The following is a 21,459-nucleotide window of genomic DNA, read 5'->3' on the forward strand; positions in this document are numbered from 1 at the left end:
TGGGATTCCACTGCAGCGAGTTCAGGGCAAATGCCTTGCCTTTCCCCTCAGCCTGCACCTCCTATCTCCCTACCCTGATCCCTTCTTTGCAATATTATTGCATTCAAACAAAGGGGATGGAACATTTAGAATTCTTTGGGGAGATACCAACCTTTGCAAGCAGCACAATTACAATTTGAACATAATTTTAAACTAATAGTTTTTTACCCGTGCCACAGATCACTAGAGTGAGGTGTCAAAGGAATGTTGATTTGTCAAAAAATGGAGCAAAGCAACAGAGTCCACCCACAGACTTTATTCTGTGTATCTTTCATGTGTTGGATTTCTACAGGAGTTATTGTGTAAAGAAAGGTTTTCATTGCCTTTAGAAGGTGAGATCATTTGTTCCCAACCCTAATTCTATATTCTCTGAATTGGTTTCTTGGGAGCAGTGTGGTCTTAGTTCTGAAGCATTTCAAGAGCTAATGGATACGGGTGAAAAGAAAAGACATGTGAAAATTCTGCTGGCCTGTCATTGTGACTTATTCTTGAAAAATCTGCTTTTTTGGAAAAATCATAATCATGCATACAAATTAGACATTTAATATGTCTTGATTAGATCTATTAGCATATTTGTCTCCCAAGTAACCATAGCTTATGTGTGTCATTGAAACTATTATTTCCTTTCATTTATTTTTGTGTCATTTAATTTTTACTTTCTAATGTTTTGGTGGACTTTTTTTTTGTAATGTATGATTATATTTATTGCCTGAAAAAAATATTGGGTATTCATATGTGGGTCAACATACCGGCAGGAAATAATGACTGACAAGGACTCGTAAGTTTGTGTGTCAAGGCTTCACCACAACTTTATTGTTTGTTTCTGTAGTCAGAATTTTCTTAGCAGTCCCACTTCATTTGTCAGATATTCCAGAGGAACACAAAAGAGCAATAGCATTTATGTTCTGTTATTATTAACTACAAAACATCAATCTTTTTATTTCTGGTAGGTTAGTAATTTAATAAGCTTATCTCTCAAGAAACAGTTAATCGTTCTGTTCTAGATAAAATACTCCAAGAATTTATTTCTCTCAGCATCTGTCTCTTCATTTTCCAACTCATATTTCTTCATAGCCACAAAATAGCGAATGAAAGTTTCTCCCAGAGCCTGTCTCAAACACTGATCTTCCTCCAGTGCTACAAGAGCATCTTCCAGTTTCAAAGGAATCTCAGATGGTTTTGGTTGGAAAAGTTCTGTGCTCTCGTCTGAATCAGCCACTGCAACACAGCTACTCTGAAGCCCATCTAAGCCAGCAGCAATGGTGGCAGCCAGTACCAGGTACGGGTTTGCCGTTGCAGAACCTAGCTTGTTTTCTATGCGGGCACCTTTGTCACCATGGCACTTGATGTTGAAAGCGCAGCTATTATCATTGTACCCCCATGTTGTGGGCACACTATCCTTCAGGTCCTTGCTCTCCTTGGCATAACGCTTGCGGCAGCTAACAGCTGGTGCCATCAGGCAGCTGAGAGCCGCAGAATGCTTCAAAAGTCCTGCCAGCCATTTTTTCCCAGTGATTGTAAGCTGTTCAGTCCCAGAACTGCTGCAGAACATGTTTTTCTTCCCGTTGGCATCCCACAGACTATGAGACAAAATTCCTGAATTGCAGAATCCAGTCTCAATGAAAAAGCTGGCAATGTAATTATATTTCCTTGCCACTTCTTTGACACCTGTTCTGAGAGTAAATGCATGATCAGCTGAACTTATGCCAAATTCAGGCAGAAAACAAATTTCCATCTGACCAGGCCTGGTAGAGGAGGAAAAGCTCTCAACATTGGCTCCTGTGTGGTACAAGCCATCAACAAGCTCCTGCATGAATGGCTGATCATGATTATTTACTAGTGTTGAAGCAGGAAACGATATAGTCTTTGAGTTGATCATTTCAGGCATTCCAAAGATGCAAAAATCATAGATGAAGGCAGAGAGGAGGGAAAAACCACAGTCCTGCAGCTGATCCAACTGCCGCTTTGCAATGTACCGTGGGGAAGTCAGCAGTGGCTCTCCGGTCACAGTGAAGGTATCACATATCACTCTTGCAGTCCTCTCAGCCCAGGGCAAAACTCGAAAGGTAGATAACTCTGGCATCAGGACTATATCGCTATTAAAACATGTGGCTCGGATGTGATTCACTTCATTGTCCTTAGGATTCGGTATCAATTCAAGATAACCTCGAGGCATGAAAACACCATGAATCACCTTTTCCTAAAGAAGGACAAAGATAGAGTAACCAGGTTCTGAACATTGAAGACAAATCAGAGCTGAAAAGAAGTCTTGTGGATAAGAAAAGTAAAATGTGTTTGACATTTGTTAACACTAATTTAATACTAGATAAATGCTAACTATTTTTAAATACTTCTTATATATATGACCTAATACTGTAAGTCTTGAAGAATGTACTTGTTCTTTTTAAGAAATTTCATTTACTTGCTTTAGATTCAGCAATTTGATGTTAGGGCTGGTGCCATGGCTTAACAGGCTAATCCTCTACCTCCAAGCAATGAGCGTCCCATATGGAGCCTGGTGCATGTCCTTGCTCTGGCTCAGCTCCAGCCATTGAAGCCATTTGGGGAGTGAACCAGTAGGTGGATGATCTTTTCCTTTTTGTCTTTCCTTATCTCTGTAAATCCCCCTTTTAAATATAAATAAATAAATAAATCTTTAAAAATATATTTGATGCTGACATCCATTTCATATACGGCCAATATATATATTTTTTTTTCTTTTTTCTTAAAGAAACAGGAATGTTAACACCAAATACTATGGAACCTGTAAAGATCAAAAAGTGAGTAAAGAAGATTATTTTGTCAGTTCCATAATTCAGTGAAAACAATATTTAAAATCATCAGTACACCAAATAATATGACAGACACACAAATTAAAATCTTCTCCCTCCCCCCGACCCCTCACACACACACACACACAAACTGTGTATGAGAGAAAACACATGATGTATTTGTCCTTGTGTAATTGGCTTATTTTGCTTATCACACATGATCTCCAATTTCACCCACTTAGTTGTAAATGCCAGGGTTTCATTTTTTATGCTGAGTAATATGCCATCGTCTGTATATAACACATTTGGTTTATTCAGTCATCAATTGGTTGGCATACAGGTCAATTCCATATCTTTGCTATGGTGAATTGCATTGCGATAAGCATGGGAATAAAGGTTGCACCGGCTTCATCTCTTTGGTTACATTCCCAGGAGCGGTATAGAAGGTCATGAATATATGTATTTGTAGGTTTTTGGGCCTGGCATGGTGGCCTAGCGGTTTAAGTCCTCGCCTTGAATGCGCCAGGATCCCATAAAGGCACCGGTTCTAATCCCAGTGACCCTATTTCCCATCCAGCTCCCTGCTTGTGACTTGGAGAAGCAGTCAAGGACAGCCCAATGCTTTGGCATCCTGCACCCGTATGGGAGACCTGGAGGAAATTCCTGGCTCCTGGCTCTGGATCGGCACAGCACCAGCCACTGGGCTCACTTTGGGAGTGAATCATCAGACAGAAGATCTTTCTCTCTATCTCTCCTCCTCTATATATATCTGACTTTGTAATAAGAATAAATAAATCTTTAAAAAAAAATAGATGTATTTGTAGGTTTTTGGGAAATCTCCATATTGTTTCCTATAATGGCTGTACTAATTCCTACTAAGTGTTTTTGGAGCCTCTTTTTTTCCACATCCTCACTAGCATGTGTTATTTTGACTTGAGTAGCAGTTACTTTAACTGCAGTGAGGCTATCTGGGTTTTGGTGTAGGGTTTTTGTTTTTGTTAAAATGCCTGAGCTCAAGTCTGAGCTCCTTTTCCAATTCAGCCGCCTGCTGATGTGCAGCAGATGGGGGTTCAAGCACCTCGGTCTCGGTCTGCACAGGAGACTGCAGCACTGGCGATTGAGTGCATTTGGAGAGTGAGCCAACAGTTGACAGATCTGTCTCTCTACCTCTCAGATGAATGTTTAAAATAACAAATAAATAAAAATTAAAAGCATCCTCAGTGCTTAGAGAGCTCATTGTGGTCAGTTTTACAGCAAACAGGACAATTTTTCTAACACCAGAGAAGCCAGGTCTGCAGACAGCTGCTCACCTGCCTTTTACTCGCTTTTACAACTCAACTACTTTACAGCCTCACAAAGTTTCACAAAACTCATGTGTGAACAAATCTCCAAAGTTAGTTTCCAATATGTAGCAGTCTTTAAACCAGCACAAACTGGGTGTTAGTAGATATGACTTCTGGTCCTAGCTTATTTATTAATTACTTGTGTGCAATTAGGCAAATTGCTGGACTGCATGCCTCAGCCTCCATGTCTAAAACCAAAGAGTTGGGCTAGATTGATGCTTAAAGACCGTTGTCTTTAGGGTTCATTTGGGGAGTGAACCAAATATCTTTCTTTCTCTATCTTCCTATTTCCATCACTTCATGCCAACTTTCAAATAAGTAAACTTATTTTTTCAAAAAAGAAATAATGCTATGTTAATTTGATTTTTTAGCTTGAAGATCTGCATCACTTCTGTTTGTATCTGAAAGGAGAGATGATGTGTTTTATTCATGAGACTTCTAAATGTTCCTGCATTTTTAATCTGTGTTTGTAATCTCTTAGCTGTAAATAAGGGAGAACAGCTGGTCACCACTTCATTCTAACATTCCTCCACAAACTTGAAGAATAATAAAATTTCTCACTTCGATCTTCAAAGCATTTAATATGTATTTTTCTGGCTCTCTTTCCTATTACTGTCATTTTCCTTATTTCTTTTTAAACATGCTAAATTCAAATGACACATCGCTAGTGCTGAGAAATATCTGTGAACAAATCCAGGATAAAGAATTAGCATAAGTCAATTTAGGAACAACTTCATATTCCAGCAGAGATCAGTATGAACTTAACGAGAATCTTACCAAATAATGCAAATTCCTGACAGCTAAAATCTGGACCATAATAAAGGTCACCTTGTGAAATAACCCCAAAATTAGTTATCAATATATCATGTTTTGATTTGATCAAAGAGTTCCATCTATGATTTAGTCAGTCCTTTAATAGAACAGACAAAGTGTAAGTTGGCTATAAGGTTTAAATGTGCTAATATTTGTAAGACATTTAGTAAATACTGGGCACAGGGTAAATTCTCTGGAAAGAGGAAACATCATTTCATCATATTTTCCCTGTTTGGTCTTTTCCAATTACATACCAGTCCATTCCCCTAGTCTTAATAGATGATTGTGTTTTTTTTTCCAAAGTCAATATTTTTTCAGTTTAATAAAACATAGATATTAGTCAAATGAAGGAGAAAAAGACACACTAAAACTGAGCCAGAGGCAGTAGATCCAGTTGAAAAAAGAAGTTCTTTGAACTGGAAATGATGCATTACAGACTACCAGCCCAGCTCTGCTGCTCACTACCCACATAATGCTAGCAAAGCTTCCCCTAAACCATTCTGGCCCTCACTTCTTTCATTTTAGTACAGGAAAAGATATAGATTGCAATACTTTTTGTATGGTGGTATGGTCTCATGTAATAATTTTCAAGATGAGAGTTTATGTCTCACAAGTAGAAAAGCATTTAAAAATTGTCTCACAAATATCAAAATTACTTTTCACTAAGCCAAAAACAAATTCAAAATATTGCCCTGAGCCAGCACTGTCGCATAACATAGGAAGCTACCACCTGTGGTACCAGAACCTGTTTAGATGCTGGCTTAAATTTGGGCTGCTCTGCTTCTGATCCAGCTCCCTGCTAGTGTGTCTAGGAAAGCAGCAGTAGATGGTCCAGCTGTCTGGGCAGCTACACTCACAACAGAGTTATGCATGAAGCTCCTGGCTCCTGGTTCTTGGCTGGTCCAGCTCTAGCCATTTTGGCCATTAGAGGAATGAACCAGTAGATAGAAGATCTCTCTTCTGCTGTCATTCCCTCTCTGTTGTAACTTTGCTTTCAAATAAATAATTTTTTAAAAAAATAATGCCTTTACTATGTAGTGTTTGTATGTGTGCACACACATTGTTCTCATTGGCTTGCACAAATAAGCCTTTCTAATGGTTCTATATAAAACATTTTCCAAATAAGTCATTCAACTTAAAGTATATGTACTCATGAAGCAGTTACAATGATATTTACCTTCAAGTTTTCCAAATTAATTTAACACATAAGAAGATAAGGATACTTCATAATCATTACTTGATACATTACATGATTGTTACATAATTAGTATAAATAAACAGATAATCAAAAGAGAAATTAGCTAGTAGAAAATTAGAATCAAAAATAGTTGTAGCCCTTAAGAATGTTACAGAGAGGTTATCAAAATTTTCAAAATAAAGTTGTTTTTTGGTTTTGTTTTTGTTTTTTAACTGGGGATAGTATTGTGCAATACTGGCTGAGCTGCCACTTACATTACTAGCACGCTCTCTGGGCACCTGTTCAAATTCCACTGCCTAGCTTCTTACCCAGTTCCCAGCTTTATCACCTGGAAAGTAACAGATGATGGTCCCTGACATTCAGGTGGGAAAGCTAGATAGAGTTCCTGCGGCTCCTCTTCATCCTGGTCCATGTCACAGCTGCTGAGCCATTCAGGAAGTAAACCAATGGATGCAAGACATTCCTCTCTCTCACTCGCTCACTCTCTCTCAGTCCCTCTTTGCTCTCTCCTCTCTATACCTACTTTTCAAGTAAATAAATAAATCTTTTTAAAAGCCTTTTTTCCTAGCTGAATTCCAGGAAAAAGTTGATTCTTTTATGTAGAATATTGAACAGAAAAATGGAAAAATACTCTTAACAAAAGTATGTGAGAAAAGTTTTGGGGAGAAAATGAATAAAGAATATAATACTTATGTAAATTATATAAAACCTCAACAAATGTAAGCAGCATATTACATTATATTTTTATGAGGGAGTCCAGATCCTTCCAATAAGTATCATTGAGTGCCACTAGTGGGATAAATAATTCAAATATGACAAAAACTGAAGAGCCGAAATATTAATATTTGTTGGAGTCACACAGGTATGGGAAGTACCCGTTATGTTTTCTAATAGATTAAAATAGAGTCATGTGAATTATAGTTTGGGTTATCAGGATGAAAAGGAGCTATCATGTATGGATACATTCAAAGAACCCCTCTAAGAAAGTAATTTGGATTTTTTTTAAATGATTTTGAGAATTTTTTGAAGATACCCAGTGTTTCCCAACACAAAACACACAAGAAAGTTGTAATTTAGACATTAAAGTGATAAAAACATAATGTATTTTTAAATAAATTAAAAAGATGGGTTTTTTTTTATTTTTTTAAATGACACTAACTCATGTCTGTTCCTGAGAAACACAACAAATCAGTTACCAGAATAAAAGCATGACATAAACTGATTGAAACATCCTGCAAAAAATGTCGAAACAAAGATAAAAAGGTTTTGATATTACCATTTTTCAAAAATTCAAAGCCATTGAGTCATCTAATAACAATAAAATATTATCAGAATTAGAACCTGAAGAGGATACACACTTTATTTAGAAAATTATTTCCATTTATTCTTTCTTTCTTTCTTTCTTTTTCTTACTCTTTTATATTTGCTCTTGGGTCCCTCTGTCACAATTTTCTCATGTCAAATAAAATACTATCTTCATAATTAGACTAAAGGAGAAATGATAATACTGTAGAGAAAAATTATTTTAAAAAGAAGAGCTAAAATTGCCAGACTTAATTAGTTTTATGTTTCTATTGGGTAAAGAAACTTGCTGTTTGAGAACTGAGAGTATGTTTTCTGTTCCCAGTAATATGCTTAATGAGAGGGAGAACAAGAAAAGAACCAAAATGAATTATTGGTTTTTCAACTTGAATTTCCATGTAGGTTACAAAAAAATTGTTTTTATGTAATAGGGACTATTTGCTTGTTAATGGTTATGAAATTGCATTTAATCATAGCCACATACAAAACTCACTTGGAAAAAGTGTGCAGGAATACTCTTTGACCGGGACACACCATGCAGATCAGATGCTTCAAACTGGACAAACTGGAGGTGATTTTTGGCCATCTCTTGCTTAATATGCTTCATTCTAGAAGAAAGCTGAGGTGGCGTCAGAATTTGAGTGGCATCCCTGGTACAATCTGTAAAATAAAGAATGGCTTTGCCTCACTTTACCATCACAATTGAGAAAAGGAAAACCTGAGAGTAGTTAACTGGTCATTTTGATTATTAACAAAAGCCTCATGTAGTCCTCAAGTCATTGACATCAAATGGGAGACTTTATTTTTCTTAACTTGCCTTTAGCATCTTCCAAAGAAATTGTGTCTAAATAATCAACAGATTGGTTATAAATCACAACTAGGTTATAAGTAACATTGTTTTGATGAGTATATAGCAATGTCATACGTACTTTACAGAACGTCTATAAAAAACAGAATAAATTCACATAACGGATAGCACTGGCACCATTAAGTCTACATAGATAACCACCATTGTAAAGATTTTTAGGTTTTTGAGCTGACTTAATTTCTTTTTTCTTTTTATTTTTTTTTAAATATTTTTAATTACATTTCATTTTGACACAGTTTCATAGGCTCTGGGATTCCCCCAACCCCTCCTCATACCCTCCCCCCATGGTGGATTCCTCCATCTAGTTGTAGTATTACAGTTCAAATCCAGTCATGATTCTTTCATTGCAAGCATGTACCATACATAGAGTTCAACATTTTATTGTCCAGATAATTTCAACAGTTTCTTGGGGAGACCATCTCTGATCTAAAAGCAGAACTGGCAAAATATCATCCTAACCAATTAAAAGCCACAACATAACATCAACAACAGTTTACAGCCTTATGGGGTTAAATGACATGGTATTGAGTGACCAACATGTTAGAAAATATAAGCTCTTAACCACATCCTGTGATTACTTCATTCACATTTCTATTTTATTTTATACACATCCAGCTGCTATACACTTTAAAATGGCTATAAGGTACTATTCAGCTGTTTCGTGTCTGTTTTCATTTTTGTGTTTATTAGCTTATAGTGTTGAAGCATAATTTTTACTGAACTTGGTGGATTTTAGGATAGTCCAAACTGGCTTATAACTCTAACAAAGTATATGCCAATAGTTGAGGCACAGAACAGTTTTAGGAGGGCTGTGCAGAGAAATCCTCAATACCTTAGTGAGGAGTAACTAATCTTTGTGTCCTACCTAGTAAGGTATATGAGAGCCAAAAATTCCTGTAGTTTTAGATAAAATTATTTATTTTTGTTGTTCTGTTTTTGAGTGGTTTTTTGGCAATAAGTGCATTATCCTTTTGTAATAATATCAGAATGTAGGAAACCTACCTCTACCAAAATTCATACAAGCAAACAAAAACGTTTTTCAATAATGAGAGTGTAGAAGATGAAAAATCTGTATTATATATCAAATTTTACAGTTAAATACAAAGAAAACCATTCTTTTCAGGGCTTTTAAGATAGTATGAGGTGTCTAAATTGAAATAAATTGAAAATGAATCATCTAATGTGAGCAACTCATTAATTGTGTCCTGTAGAGATGTTATGAGGTAACCTAAATCACACTTATCAATTTATTGCTGAAATTGAAACTAGAATTGATATTTCTAGACTCAGCCAGAGCTCATTACTACAATATAAATTAATACATTCACAGCACATGGTACACAGAGCTGTACTGCTTATCCTCAGTTTCACCTTGTGAAGTTTCAGTTGTCCTTGACCATTGTGTTCTGGAAGTTAAATTAAAAGGTTATATATATAAACAATCTACAAGTTCTACATTGCATGCTATTCCGAGAAGTGTAATGAGCCATTTTGCCATTCTATTTTATCCTGTCCAAGGATGTAAATCATCACTGTGTGTAGCATATCCACATTGTACAGGCCTCACATATATTAGCCACAATAGTTTCACAAAGAATATCATGTTGTCACAGTGCTACTGCCTTTATTTTAGAAATGATTTTAAAATACAAGAACAGTGATTCTAGTGATTTTATTGTAATCCATTGTTTTAATTACTCTAATCGTATTAGTTACTCTTGCCAATCTCTTACTATAGGTATGTGTAAACAGAAAAAAAAATAAGGTATGAGGATAAACATTTGTGGGAAATGAAATTCCAAGATAAGTCTACTTTGGTATAAAAAAGGAAGGAAGGAAGGAGGGAGGGAAGGAAGGAAGAGAGAGAGAGAGAGAAAGAAAGAAAGAAAGAAAGAAAGAAAGAAAGAAAGAAAGAAAGAAAGAAAGAAAGAAAGAAAGAAAGAAAGAAAGAAAGAAAGAAAGAAAGAAAGAAGAGAAGAGGGAGAGAGAGAGAGAAGAGAGAAGAAGAGAAAGAAAGAAAGAAAGAAAGAAAGAAAGAAAGAAAGAAAGAAAGAAAGAAAGAAAGAAAGAAAGAAAGAAAGAAAGAAAGAAAGGAATTAATTCAGGACCGGTGTCTTGACGCAAGTGGTTAATCCTCCACCTCCAAGCACTGGCATCCCACATGGCTGCCTGTTTGAGTCCGAGCTGCTCTACCTTCCATCCAGATGTCTGCTTTTGGCCTGGGAAAGCAATAGAGGATGGCTTATGTGCACTCACATGGAAGACAGGGAAATAATTTCCATGGATGGAAATAAATAAATCCTTTTTATAAAAAATGAAATCCATGCAATTTAAAAATATATATACGTGTTTGCCATGATCTTTTTGGAGACCGTCTATAAGATTCAACATGTTTTGCACCAGGATAAGCTTATCTTTCTTCCACTTTTCCAGGAGCTCTTTGAATTACACCTCTTTTGAAGCCCAATAGTCATAGTTTCAGGCATCCACTGGAGATACTGTCCAGAGGTTTAGAAGACTTTATAGACTGCATTGGTTCAGCACAAAACACTGAAGTTCATCTGCCTCTTTAAAAAAATATATATGCATTTTCATTTGAAAGGTAGATTTATAGAGTGAAGGAGAGACAAAGAGAAAGGTTTCTCATCTGCTGGTTCACAGTTCAAATGACCACAATCATAGGACATAAGCCAATCCGAAGTCAGAAGCCTCTTCTGGGTTTTCCATGTGGGTGCAGGGTCCCAAGGACTTGGGCCATTCACAGCTGCTTCCTCAAGCCATTAACAGGGCACTGGAAGGAAAGTGAAGCAGCCAGGACATGAACCTGTGCCCATATGGGATGCCAGTGCTTGATTGTGAAGGATTAGCCTGTTGAGCCATGGTGATGGCCTCTTATGTGCCACTTAAATGCTGCTTTGCCCTGAAAACCTTCTTCTCTCTGTGCTCTGCTTCCTCAATGATAAATATCACCTACTCCGTGGGCTGGTTATAAGGATTAAACAAGCTGTTTAACAGTTATTGGTAGACAGTAAAAAACACCTAAGTGTTATTTAGGTGCATAAAGTGAGTAGAATTACCATAAGAAATCATACCACGGGCCCTGCACAGTAGCCGAGTTGCTAAAGTTTGCACACACCAGGATCCCATATGGGCACCTGTTCTAAATCCGGCAGCCCCACTTTCTATTCAGCTCCCTGCTTGTGGCCTGGGAAAGCAGTCGAGGACGACCAAAAGCCTTGGGACCCTACATCTACTTGGGAGATCTGGAAGAGGCTCCTGGCTCCTGCTTTTCAGATTGACTCAGCTGCCGTCGTTGCAGCCACTTGTGGAGTGAATCAGAGGAAGGAAGATAATTCTGTCTCTTCTCTCTGTAAATATGACTTTCCAATAAAAATAAAGTAAATCTCAAAGAAAAAAGAAATCATACCATAAGCATGTCTGTGTTCAAACAGCCTTCGATCTATTGCACTGCTGATCTTCAACAGCTACAATTCTAAAGCAGTGCCTCATCACTCTTTTTCAAGAAATAATTAGGTATTAAGTGAGCAAAAAGATTGACAGTTTAAAAATGTAATTTAAGTGGATTTTTAGTATTTAAGGGAAACAAATTACTGATTCCACCTATGTAAATATCTTAGAGATAATATCCTGTCATTGATATGCCGGCCACTCCAACTCTGAGGCTTTGGACTCACCTTTCATTTAACACAAACAAGTAAGCTGTATTATAGTGCTTCCTGCTAAATGAGCAGCTGCTGTGTTCCCAATCGGCTCTAAAACTTTGGGTGTTTGGCTCACATTGAATAATGTATGTTAAACCAAAAAATATGTATAGACATTCTATAATATGGAAATTTTCACATAACCAGTATTCAATGTAAAATAAGCAGTTTCATATGACGTTTCCTACAAAAGGAAAAAGTAATTGTATTTGCACACTGGTGTTACGATGACAGCTAACCTTACTGAGCTTTTTTTCCTGACCTTATCTCTACCTTCACAATTTTCTGTAGTAAATTAGTATTATTTAAAAGAAGCAATATAGCCATCTATTCACAACAGATGTTTGAATCATCACTGGGTATTTCATACTATTTTCTAAAAAGAACACAAAAAGCTGTCCTCACAGGCCTTTAAACTGTTGAGAGAGAGAATTACAGAGAGTAAACAGACCCTCAGAGGACAAAGGGAAAGGTGCTGGGGGAAGCCCATCGTCATCTGAAATGACACCTGTGTGAGAAGCAGTTGCAATGTGGGACACATCCAATTCCTGATTCATTCGAACACCTCCAGCTTTCACTATGACTGGGCAGGTGTGCATATGTGCCAAACAGTTCTGAAGGATAACAAATTCACCAAACCTGTCCTGGAGGCTGGACTCTGAAGAGCAAAAGCAGTGTTCCAGCTGAGTGTTTCTCTCTTAGCTTACAGATGGCCACTCCTTCCAATACCTTCACCTAGCGTTCTCTCTGGGAATGGCTGTGTCCTAATCTTCTCACAGTGTTGGTCACACCAGATAGGGACCTACACTACGGACCTCATTTAACATTTGATTCCTCTTTAAAGACCTCATCTCTCTATTCAATTACGTTCTGGGGTGAAGTATTGAGAAGCAGGAATTCAATATAAAAACTGAGCCAGTGTCCATCTGTTACGCTGCGTTCCTTTCTTCAGACCCCTCATGTTTTACCTCCCTGTCATATTGTTTTATCACCTGTTACTGTCCCTTCCCACTGGCACATCAGCCGCACCACAGCAGGGCTTTGCTGTTGCTGTGTGCTCAGGACCTGCAATGGTGCAGGAACAGGATAAGCACCCCATAAATATCCCTCTAGCAGGTAAGTAAGAGTGTGTGTGTGAGCGAATAGATGAATCAGTGAATGAATTAACACATCCTCCGTGAAAGACCTTGTCTAATTAATAAGTAAAAAATAGCATCATATATTTTAGTTTGTCTCCTAAGTATCAATTTTTCATTTAAAAATTCAATTATTTCAGCAAATATAAGAACCCTATCCAATCTAATCTCATTTTCGAGACATCAACTAATCTTGCTGCATCATTGTCTGAATTTCTTTTTTGCAGATAAATCATCCTTGTTACTGACAATTAAACTTTTTGGCCAGCCTTTTCCAACTGCACATGATAAATAGCAGGCAGATAATTGCCAGTTCAGGGGCCCATTTGTTCTTACAGTGTGATTCCTGGGAGGTGTTCTCCTTTCCTATCTCCTCAGAGGACTAATAAATTAAAGCAATGTGCTTTTATAGGAGGTGTTTTATTGCTGTGTTTGGGGAAAAAAAAAACAGCAGGAAAAACCCTAAACACTCTATAGTAACTAGAAGGCCCTGGAGAAATGCCTGTGTCCAGTGACAATGAGGACATACTTCAGTTAGAACAAGCAAGACATAGGCACTTATACAGGGCAGGCTGAGTAGTCCGTTGCACTTTCAGAAGAAAAAAAACAAAACAGTGCAAAAAAAAAAGTGCATTTAAAAATACATTCCAGGATACACTCAGCTTATTACATACCGGGAATGATTGGCTACACTCTCACTGTCCTTCATTGATACGGCCACAGTGCGAGCCACCCTGCTAGTGAAAATGTGGGGGCAAAACAGATGTAAAAAGAAAAACAATTTTAAAAGGCGTCTTTCTTTAAAAAAGAAGAAGAAGAAGTAGTACCATCTTTAGAAAAACTTAGAATAGTCATTACAAAGAAACATATACTATTTCAAGCATTTTACATATAAGTTTTTTTTTTAGAATTATTTTTAAAATATACCCTGGTGGTTTGCTTCTAGGTTTCATCTTTCTTGGAAATCAGAATCTTTGAGGAACTTAATCCAGCAATAATGCTACTCACACCCATAATCATGGTTAGTGTTGCAAAGAGAACTCATGGCATAAATTCTCTCACCAGATTTTTTACTTAAGATTAACAAGTGATCAACTGGTCTCTGGTCTGTGGGTGGCTACAACTAGTATATATAAAACAAGGATCTGCTTAGAGGAGGATAGCAGATGCTTTCTGGTCAGTCTTTCTAGCGCTAAAACATTTAACCATTACAAAATTCAGATAAAAATCCCGACTTTCAGTTTCTCTTGAACATAAATCCAGCAATTCTTTTTTGACTATTTACCCACAACAGTCAATGGCTGGAGCACAGAAATACCATCCTCTAGCTCATGGTGTGGCACATATTTTCTGCCCAAGGACAGAAAGCAAATATTTGTAGCTTTGCAGGCTACATGGTATCTATCACAGCTGTTTAAATATACCGTTTTAATTCCCAAAGAGACATAAACAATATGCAAATTATTTCTAAAAAAAAACGTGTAAGTGGCTATCTGCAGGCAGAATTGGACCCCTGGTTTCTGTTCTAGTTTCTCATCACCATCATAGCTTGCTGTTTCTTCCAGTGCCCCACCTCTCACATTTGTTTTAGCTACCTGCTCCCACCCCAGGGTATTTTAATCAACAGTTCTCAATGTTTATAGGCTATCAATGTTAATTATACTTGCTTCATGGGGAAAATCAGGAAGCCATTGTGCAGAGAAATTCAGAGAAGAGAAATGATGAGGTAGACAGAATTATCCCTAAAGATGTTCACCCCTTGTTAATCTCTAAAACATATTAAAGCAAACAAGATTGTGGATGTAATTAAGACAACAGATCTTAAAGCAGGAAGATTATCTTGCATTATCCAGATGATCACTTAAAATACAGACCTTTCTCCAACTAGTTATACAAAAGAGGAAGAAGGGGAATTAAGAAAAATTTAAACATATAAGAAAGACTTGGGGCCCTGCGTTGTCTAAAAATCAGGGAACAGAGAGAGGCTCCTGGGAACTGAGAGACATCCCAGTTAAGAACCAACAGGGAATCAGCAACCTCAGTCCTACAACCAAAATAACCAGATGCTCCCCTCCTATAGTGCCATGAAACTATACTGTTTCCCAGAATCATTAACCCCTTGGCAAGACAGATAAGTCACCTGAGTAAACTTATACCTCTGACATGCAGAACTGTGGCATAATAGATTTATGGTTTTCCTTAAATGTGAAGCTCATAATAATTTGTTATGGTGTCAATAGAACACTAAAACGGATGGAGTCCCAACAGTGTTCACGTCCCAGGCTCCAGTTCCTGCTAGAGTCTTTTGTGAAGGAAAGAATTCAGCCTTGCCCAAAGAGAGGTCTGAGACCTGCCCTTGACCACTGAGAGGTCATCTTTATATTCCTGGAAAGTTCTGCCTCACTAGAGTCTTTGCTTAGGAGCTATAGGCCATGCCATAGAGTCTGATAACATAACAGTAGAGACTTTGGATGCCGTGATGTGTTCTTGGGGCCTCAGTGAAGCCAGAAATGAAGGTTAGCCACATGGCCCATTACTCATGGCATCTCAGCAAAGACTCTGGGTGCCAGGATGGGCTTCCCAGGGAAAGGGTACCATCACAGGCCATTCCCAATAAATGATATTTTTATTGGAAAACCAGATATAGAGAGAGGAAAGACGGAGAGGAAGATCTTCTTTCTGCTGATTCACTCCCCAGGTGGCCACAATGGTCGGAGCTGAGCAAATATGGAGTTAAGAGCCAGATGTTTCTTCTGGGTCTCCCATGCAGGTGCAGAGTCTCAAACCTTGGGTGTCCTCAACTACTTTACCAGGCCACAAGAAGAGAGATAGATAAGAAGTGGAGCAGCCAGGACACAAACCAGTGCCATAAAGAATCAAGACGCATGCAAGGTGAGGACTTTAGCCACTAGGCTACCATGCCAGGCCTCCCCCAAAAAAATCCTTTAAAAAATACTATTATCCACACACCAGAAATTTAAAACAATAAAATTCCACTTTTAGAAAAGACTTGGGAGATCTTCCATCATTTTCCATACATTTTTTTTTTTTGGCTGAGAAATGCAAAAGAAAAGCAATTGAAAAGTAGTTTATAAAGTACAGGAGGATACATTCTTCAAATGTTCTAACTTCCAGATTAGCATTTCTCAACACAACACAGATTAGCATTATCTCTAGCACAAATACCAAGTTGGAATTGGTGGTTACAACTGCATGCCAGATAGTGATGGAATGCACACTGGCAAATTCTTACCAGAATTTGGGTTGTGTTCACCACTGGGAACACTGGCTGACGTTTTGGGGGGTAATGGTTTAATCACCATTGTCTGATCAGCAGAGTCCTTGTTATCCTGTGACATGTGAGTATCAGCAGAGGTAGGTCCCGTGACTGGTTGGCTTGCATCCCCCAATTTGTGATACATCATCTGGCTTCTGATTCTCTCTGTAATTACACAGAAAAGCATTAAAGTATATCGCCCTTGTTTCCAACTGTCTTCCAATACCATACATAGGGGAAGACTTGGAAAAATAGTAACTTCGTGGACAGTGATACACCTACCACATGAGTGTTGGTGGCAGTGATTGGTCCTACTTGCTGGCCATAGGAGAATGCATTGTCTATTTGGAATTTCAAAACAATACTTCAGCTTTAGGCAACTGCCTAGGTTGTCTTGTAGCTAGGAAAGTGTTACACTACTTGGAGAAAAATAGCCAATAGCTGGAGGGGATATAGGGCCTGGCTAATGATATGTCTGTGTTAACTATAGCAATGTACCAACATCGTCACAATCCAATTTTTTCTTTTATTAAAGATATCTGGGGAAGGTGTGGAATGTTGGGCCTGAACACGACACTCTGGCATCCAGGCCCACCACACCACTGAGCTGTGGTTGATGGAGGCTGCATCTCTCAGGAAAGGGACTCTGGGGACGTGTTGGAGTGGGGGTTACTAAGGGTATGTTTGACAAGTAATGAGTGACTTCTGGGGACTTCCACAGACATCAAAAATAAAATAAAATAAAAGTCTGCCATTTGCAACAAAATGGTCCCCACTAGAGAACATTATGCTCAGTGAAATAAGCTGATATAATAGGTAAAAATGTAAATACACATTCTCACAGATTGATGATATAATGGAGACAGCCAACCATGAAGCAGATATGTTGCAGTAGGTTTCTCCACTCCTGAACAAAAGGGGGACTTCCACTGAAACAGTTAAATATGCCATAATAATAGGGCACTAGATCTTAAGGTCTTGACACACTTAACTAGCAGAATGTTGGACTTGATTGCTGCTGAAGGACTACACTATCGTAATAAAATGACAAGGAAATCAGGGAGGAAAAAAGAGAGGGAGAAAGGAACAACAGAGGAGGAGATCCCTATTCTGACAAAACTTTAACATAGAAAACAATCATTTAAAATACAAAAATGGATAGATAAAAATAAATAAATACCATTTGCATCAGGTGTATCCATTTCTCCTGCTTCAGTTGAACAATCATGTGACTTAGCGACTTTCTTTCTTGTCCTTCTCAATTTATTCATTCTACTAGCTTCAGTCTCGTCAACTTCATTTGTTGCTGTGTCCTATAAGAGTTAATAAGCAGAAAAGTCAAGTAGCTAAATATTTCACTCATATTAATTCATAAAACAATCACTGAAGTACATTATCATATCTATTTTAAATATGAGGAAAAATGAGTAAAGAAAAAGCTAATTATCCTGGAACAACAGATTTTATAAATGAATGAGCTAGTATTTGAACCCAGAAAAACTGTTCTTAGAGTACTCACTTCTCAATCATTATTATTAAATGCTTATCAGTCAAAATTCTCCCTCACCATTGCTGGACTACTGGGTGCTGAGCCAAGGTCCAAAAAGGCATCCTTTGGAAACGAGAGTTTAACTTTTAACTCTGTAGTTGATTGTACAGAGGTCCAATGGTCTCAGAACAGTAGGACACTAGTAAAGTGCGATGAGTGGAAAGGCATGATTAAGAGTTTTTTGTCAGCAGCTCTATACCAATAAATTTAGAAATATTTCACCATTTGTCAAGCTTTACAGTTCCCCCTTGTTGTACACATATATTGAGCAAGTAAGTAGTGCCTGGTTCATACTAACTTCTAAACAGATGCTATGGTTGTTCTTACATTCATACACCATGCACTACTGAGGATCTCCGTTGGGAAGATACCTCAATTTTAGGTGATACCAAAGGCCCTAAGCATCCTAGAGATGGCTCCCATTGGGCAAGGCTTTAACACCCTAGCTAAGTAGCTTTAGATTCTGGACACTATGAACTAGATAAGCCCCTCAAAGCAACAAGGATTTTGAGGATCCTCAGAGGGAGAATGTGACCAACATACTCTTGCTCAGAATCTACCACATTGTTATTATTAAACAGACAGAATAGTTTTTTCAAGTGTCTTTCGTAGGCAGGGAATTGAGGACAACTTCAAGCAGAAGAGGAGGCATTGCAGTTGAAGATAAAGGTGAGATAAGCTTGGTTGGAAGAAATAGGAATGCATACACAGAAACAATTTAATTTCCATGGCGTGAGATAAACATACAATTCTAATTCATCTCAACTTTACAATTGTCAGTATTCTACTAAAACAGGTTGATTCTAGTCTCTTTTGACATTTCTACCAGAACTTTTTCTATGCAGATATTTTTCTGCTGTTATTTCCCAAGGGCTCCTTTGTGTCATAATCAGGAATGGCCATAAGGAATGCTTAATATTATAAGACATTTTCATAATTTATGTTTTTATCAACTGACACTTGTTCTCAACTGACACTTGTATTTGAAAGTTGCTTACATGTATTACTATAAGTTTGTCACTTTATATTTTAATTTATTGACATGGCCAAATTAAATAGAATGCTTACCCTAAAGGAATATTGCTAAGCATTAAATTTAGACCCTAATTTGACCTATGAAGTTCCAATACAGTAAGCAATGTTATTTAGATTCTAAATATCACTGACTTCATCATTTTCTTTTAATTTTCTCTAGCAGCTACCTTTTTAATGTAACCACATTAAAAACTCTGGTTTTGACCCTGTATAATAGCAGTATGCTACAGTGGAATCACAGTTTAACAACTACTCTGATTTTCTCAACAGTGGTGGTGCTTAAAAACAAAGCAAGCAAAAATGAATAACCCCAAGTTTTAACCTCCATTAAAAATTATGGGGAAAAAAGGGTCAATGTTTATCAAAGTTAAAAGAATATGTCAAAGAGGGAAAAAAGTTTTCAGTTACCTTAAATTATGCTTTTCAAAGAAAACAAGGAAAGTTTTTTTAAAAACATAAAACAGGTATTTTAAAGAATACAACACAAACTTCAATTAACTAATTAAACATTTTTATCCTTTTTAATCCAATATTGTTTGTAACAACACAGTCCAAAAAGACAATAAAAAATGTATGATCATGAATCCACACTACCATTTTTTTTTACAGCAGTAAAAACTTAAAAAGCAGTTTGGAGCAAAATAGTAACCGTTGAATATGAGATGACTCTTTCAAGTGGACTCATTTTAAATTAAATATTTCAGTTCTCCATCTTTTGTCACCTGGATCATCACAGTCTTCACCTTGTGCTTACCCTATATCTAAGTCTACTCATACATAGCTTCCATCACAGCTATTTCATGATTATTTATCTAAATCACAAATTTGGCCTTGTTGTTTAGCTGCAAAGATTCACATCACCTTCAACAAACATTCCAATTGGTGTTTTCTGAGGCCTCCCGTATGCCAGTTTCATCAAACACTCTGACCTTCATAACTGGCCATGCTTTACGCACAGCTCTTACCTTCCTCTGTGCCAAACCAGCCTCATCACTCATCTGGCCCCCATTGCTCTTCTCTTACTGGACTCCTATGGGGTTTTTTTGGTGGGATAGTTACCCACTCTTCTGATGACCATAAAGGATCAGCCGCCTGAGTGATTTGAAGTTCTCACTCCACATATCATTAATGTTCTTGTCTGGGTGCAAAAAGTCATCTCTGCATCTCCTGTCCTGTCTAAATGGTTATTTACTTAACTGATGGTAAATATTTTATTGTGCACAACTTATATTTTGGACATAAATACTGTGAAATGACTAAATCAAGTTATTTAATGCCTGCATTATTCCATATTCTTATTTTTGGGGGCAAGAATAGTTAAAATTGGAGGCAGGCATTTGGAAAAGCTGATGAGGACCCATTTAGGAGATCAGCATCCTATACCAGAGGGCTTAGATTTGGCTCCTGGCTATGCTCTAGGTCCTAACCTCCTGCTCATGGGTCTGCTGGGATGTACTGGTGATGCCTCAGATGAGAAGGATCATGTCACTCCCACACAAGACCTGGGTTGAGTCCCCAACTCTCAACTTTGGCCCAAGCTGGAGGTTATGAGCATTTGCATAATCAACCAACATAGAATTCTATCTATGAAATACATGAAATCTGTTTTTTATATTAACACAAACTTTAAAATAATGTTCAAAACTCTATTCCTTTAGCAATCTTCAAATATTCAACTATTAATATTGACTGTGGCCACTATAAAATAAAATGGATCTTCTTAGATTAACCCTCTTATATACTGAAATTTTTTGTACTTTGACCAACATCTTCCCATTCTCCCTATCTCCAGCTCATGATAGTCAATATTTTACTTTCTGAAAGCTTAACTATTTCCTACTGCAAATACATGTGAGACCAGTGCAGCATTGTTCTTCCTTGCCTGGCTTCCTTGTCCTCCAGGCTCATCCTTGTTGTCACAAATGATTGATTCCTATATTTTTAAAGGCTGTTCTAACCCTGGCTGCTCCATTTTCCATCCAGCTCCTTGCCTGTGGCCTAGGAAAGCAATCGAGGATGGCCCAAAGCCTTGGGACGCTGCACCCTCATGGGAGACAGTGTGGGAGGCTCCTGGCTTCGGATCGGCTCAACTTTGGCCATCGCAGCCACTTAGAGTGTGAACCAGTAGATAGAAGATCTTTCTCTCTGTCTCTCCTTCTCTATGTACATCTGCCTTTCCAATAAAAATAAATAAATCTTTTTAAAAGGGCTGAACAATATTTCATTATATATACATATATGTATCATATTTTCATACATTCATCCACATATGGACACTTATATTGATTTTAGTGAATGTTGCCTTTCTGCATAGATTATAATGAACTTGGGAGTGCAGACATCTCTTCAACAAATTAATGAAAGAGGATAAATACAAAACATTCATAACTCTCGTTGACTAGTAAC

General features: G+C 37.5%; 1 protein-coding gene across 1 annotated transcript; it reads right to left on the minus strand.

Moving 5' to 3' along the window:
• Positions 1-1,023: 1,023 nt before the first annotated feature.
• On the minus strand, positions 1,024-20,051 carry LGSN (lengsin, lens protein with glutamine synthetase domain). Its single transcript, XM_040983038.1, has 4 exons — positions 20,019-20,051; positions 17,650-17,782; positions 7,960-8,126; positions 1,024-2,239 (listed from the first exon to the last, which is right to left on the minus strand). Exons 1-4 carry the CDS (start codon positions 20,049-20,051, stop codon positions 1,040-1,042), a joined length of 1,533 nt encoding a protein of 510 aa, XP_040838972.1. The 3' UTR covers positions 1,024-1,039.
• Between the last annotated feature and the right edge of the window lie 1,408 nt (positions 20,052-21,459).

This window comes from Ochotona curzoniae, unplaced genomic scaffold (assembly GCF_017591425.1).
Source record: "Ochotona curzoniae isolate NIBS_2020 unplaced genomic scaffold, NIBS_Ocur_1.0 contig_3819, whole genome shotgun sequence".
Classification (NCBI taxonomy): Eukaryota; Metazoa; Chordata; class Mammalia; order Lagomorpha; family Ochotonidae; genus Ochotona; species Ochotona curzoniae.

Bases quoted from the DNA above. Each gene is read 5' to 3' on its own strand.
- LGSN (XM_040983038.1), bottom strand. From the start codon at position 20,051: ATGAGTGATGAGGCTGGTTTGGCACAGAGGAAG. The intron at 17,783-20,018 runs GTAAGAGCTGTG...TAACTCTTATAG, and splicing joins CTGGTTTGGCACAGAGGAAG to GACACAGCAACAAATGAAGT. The intron at 8,127-17,649 runs GTATTTATTTAT...TTTATTTTACAG, and splicing joins GGATACACCTGATGCAAATG to ATTGTACCAGGGATGCCACT.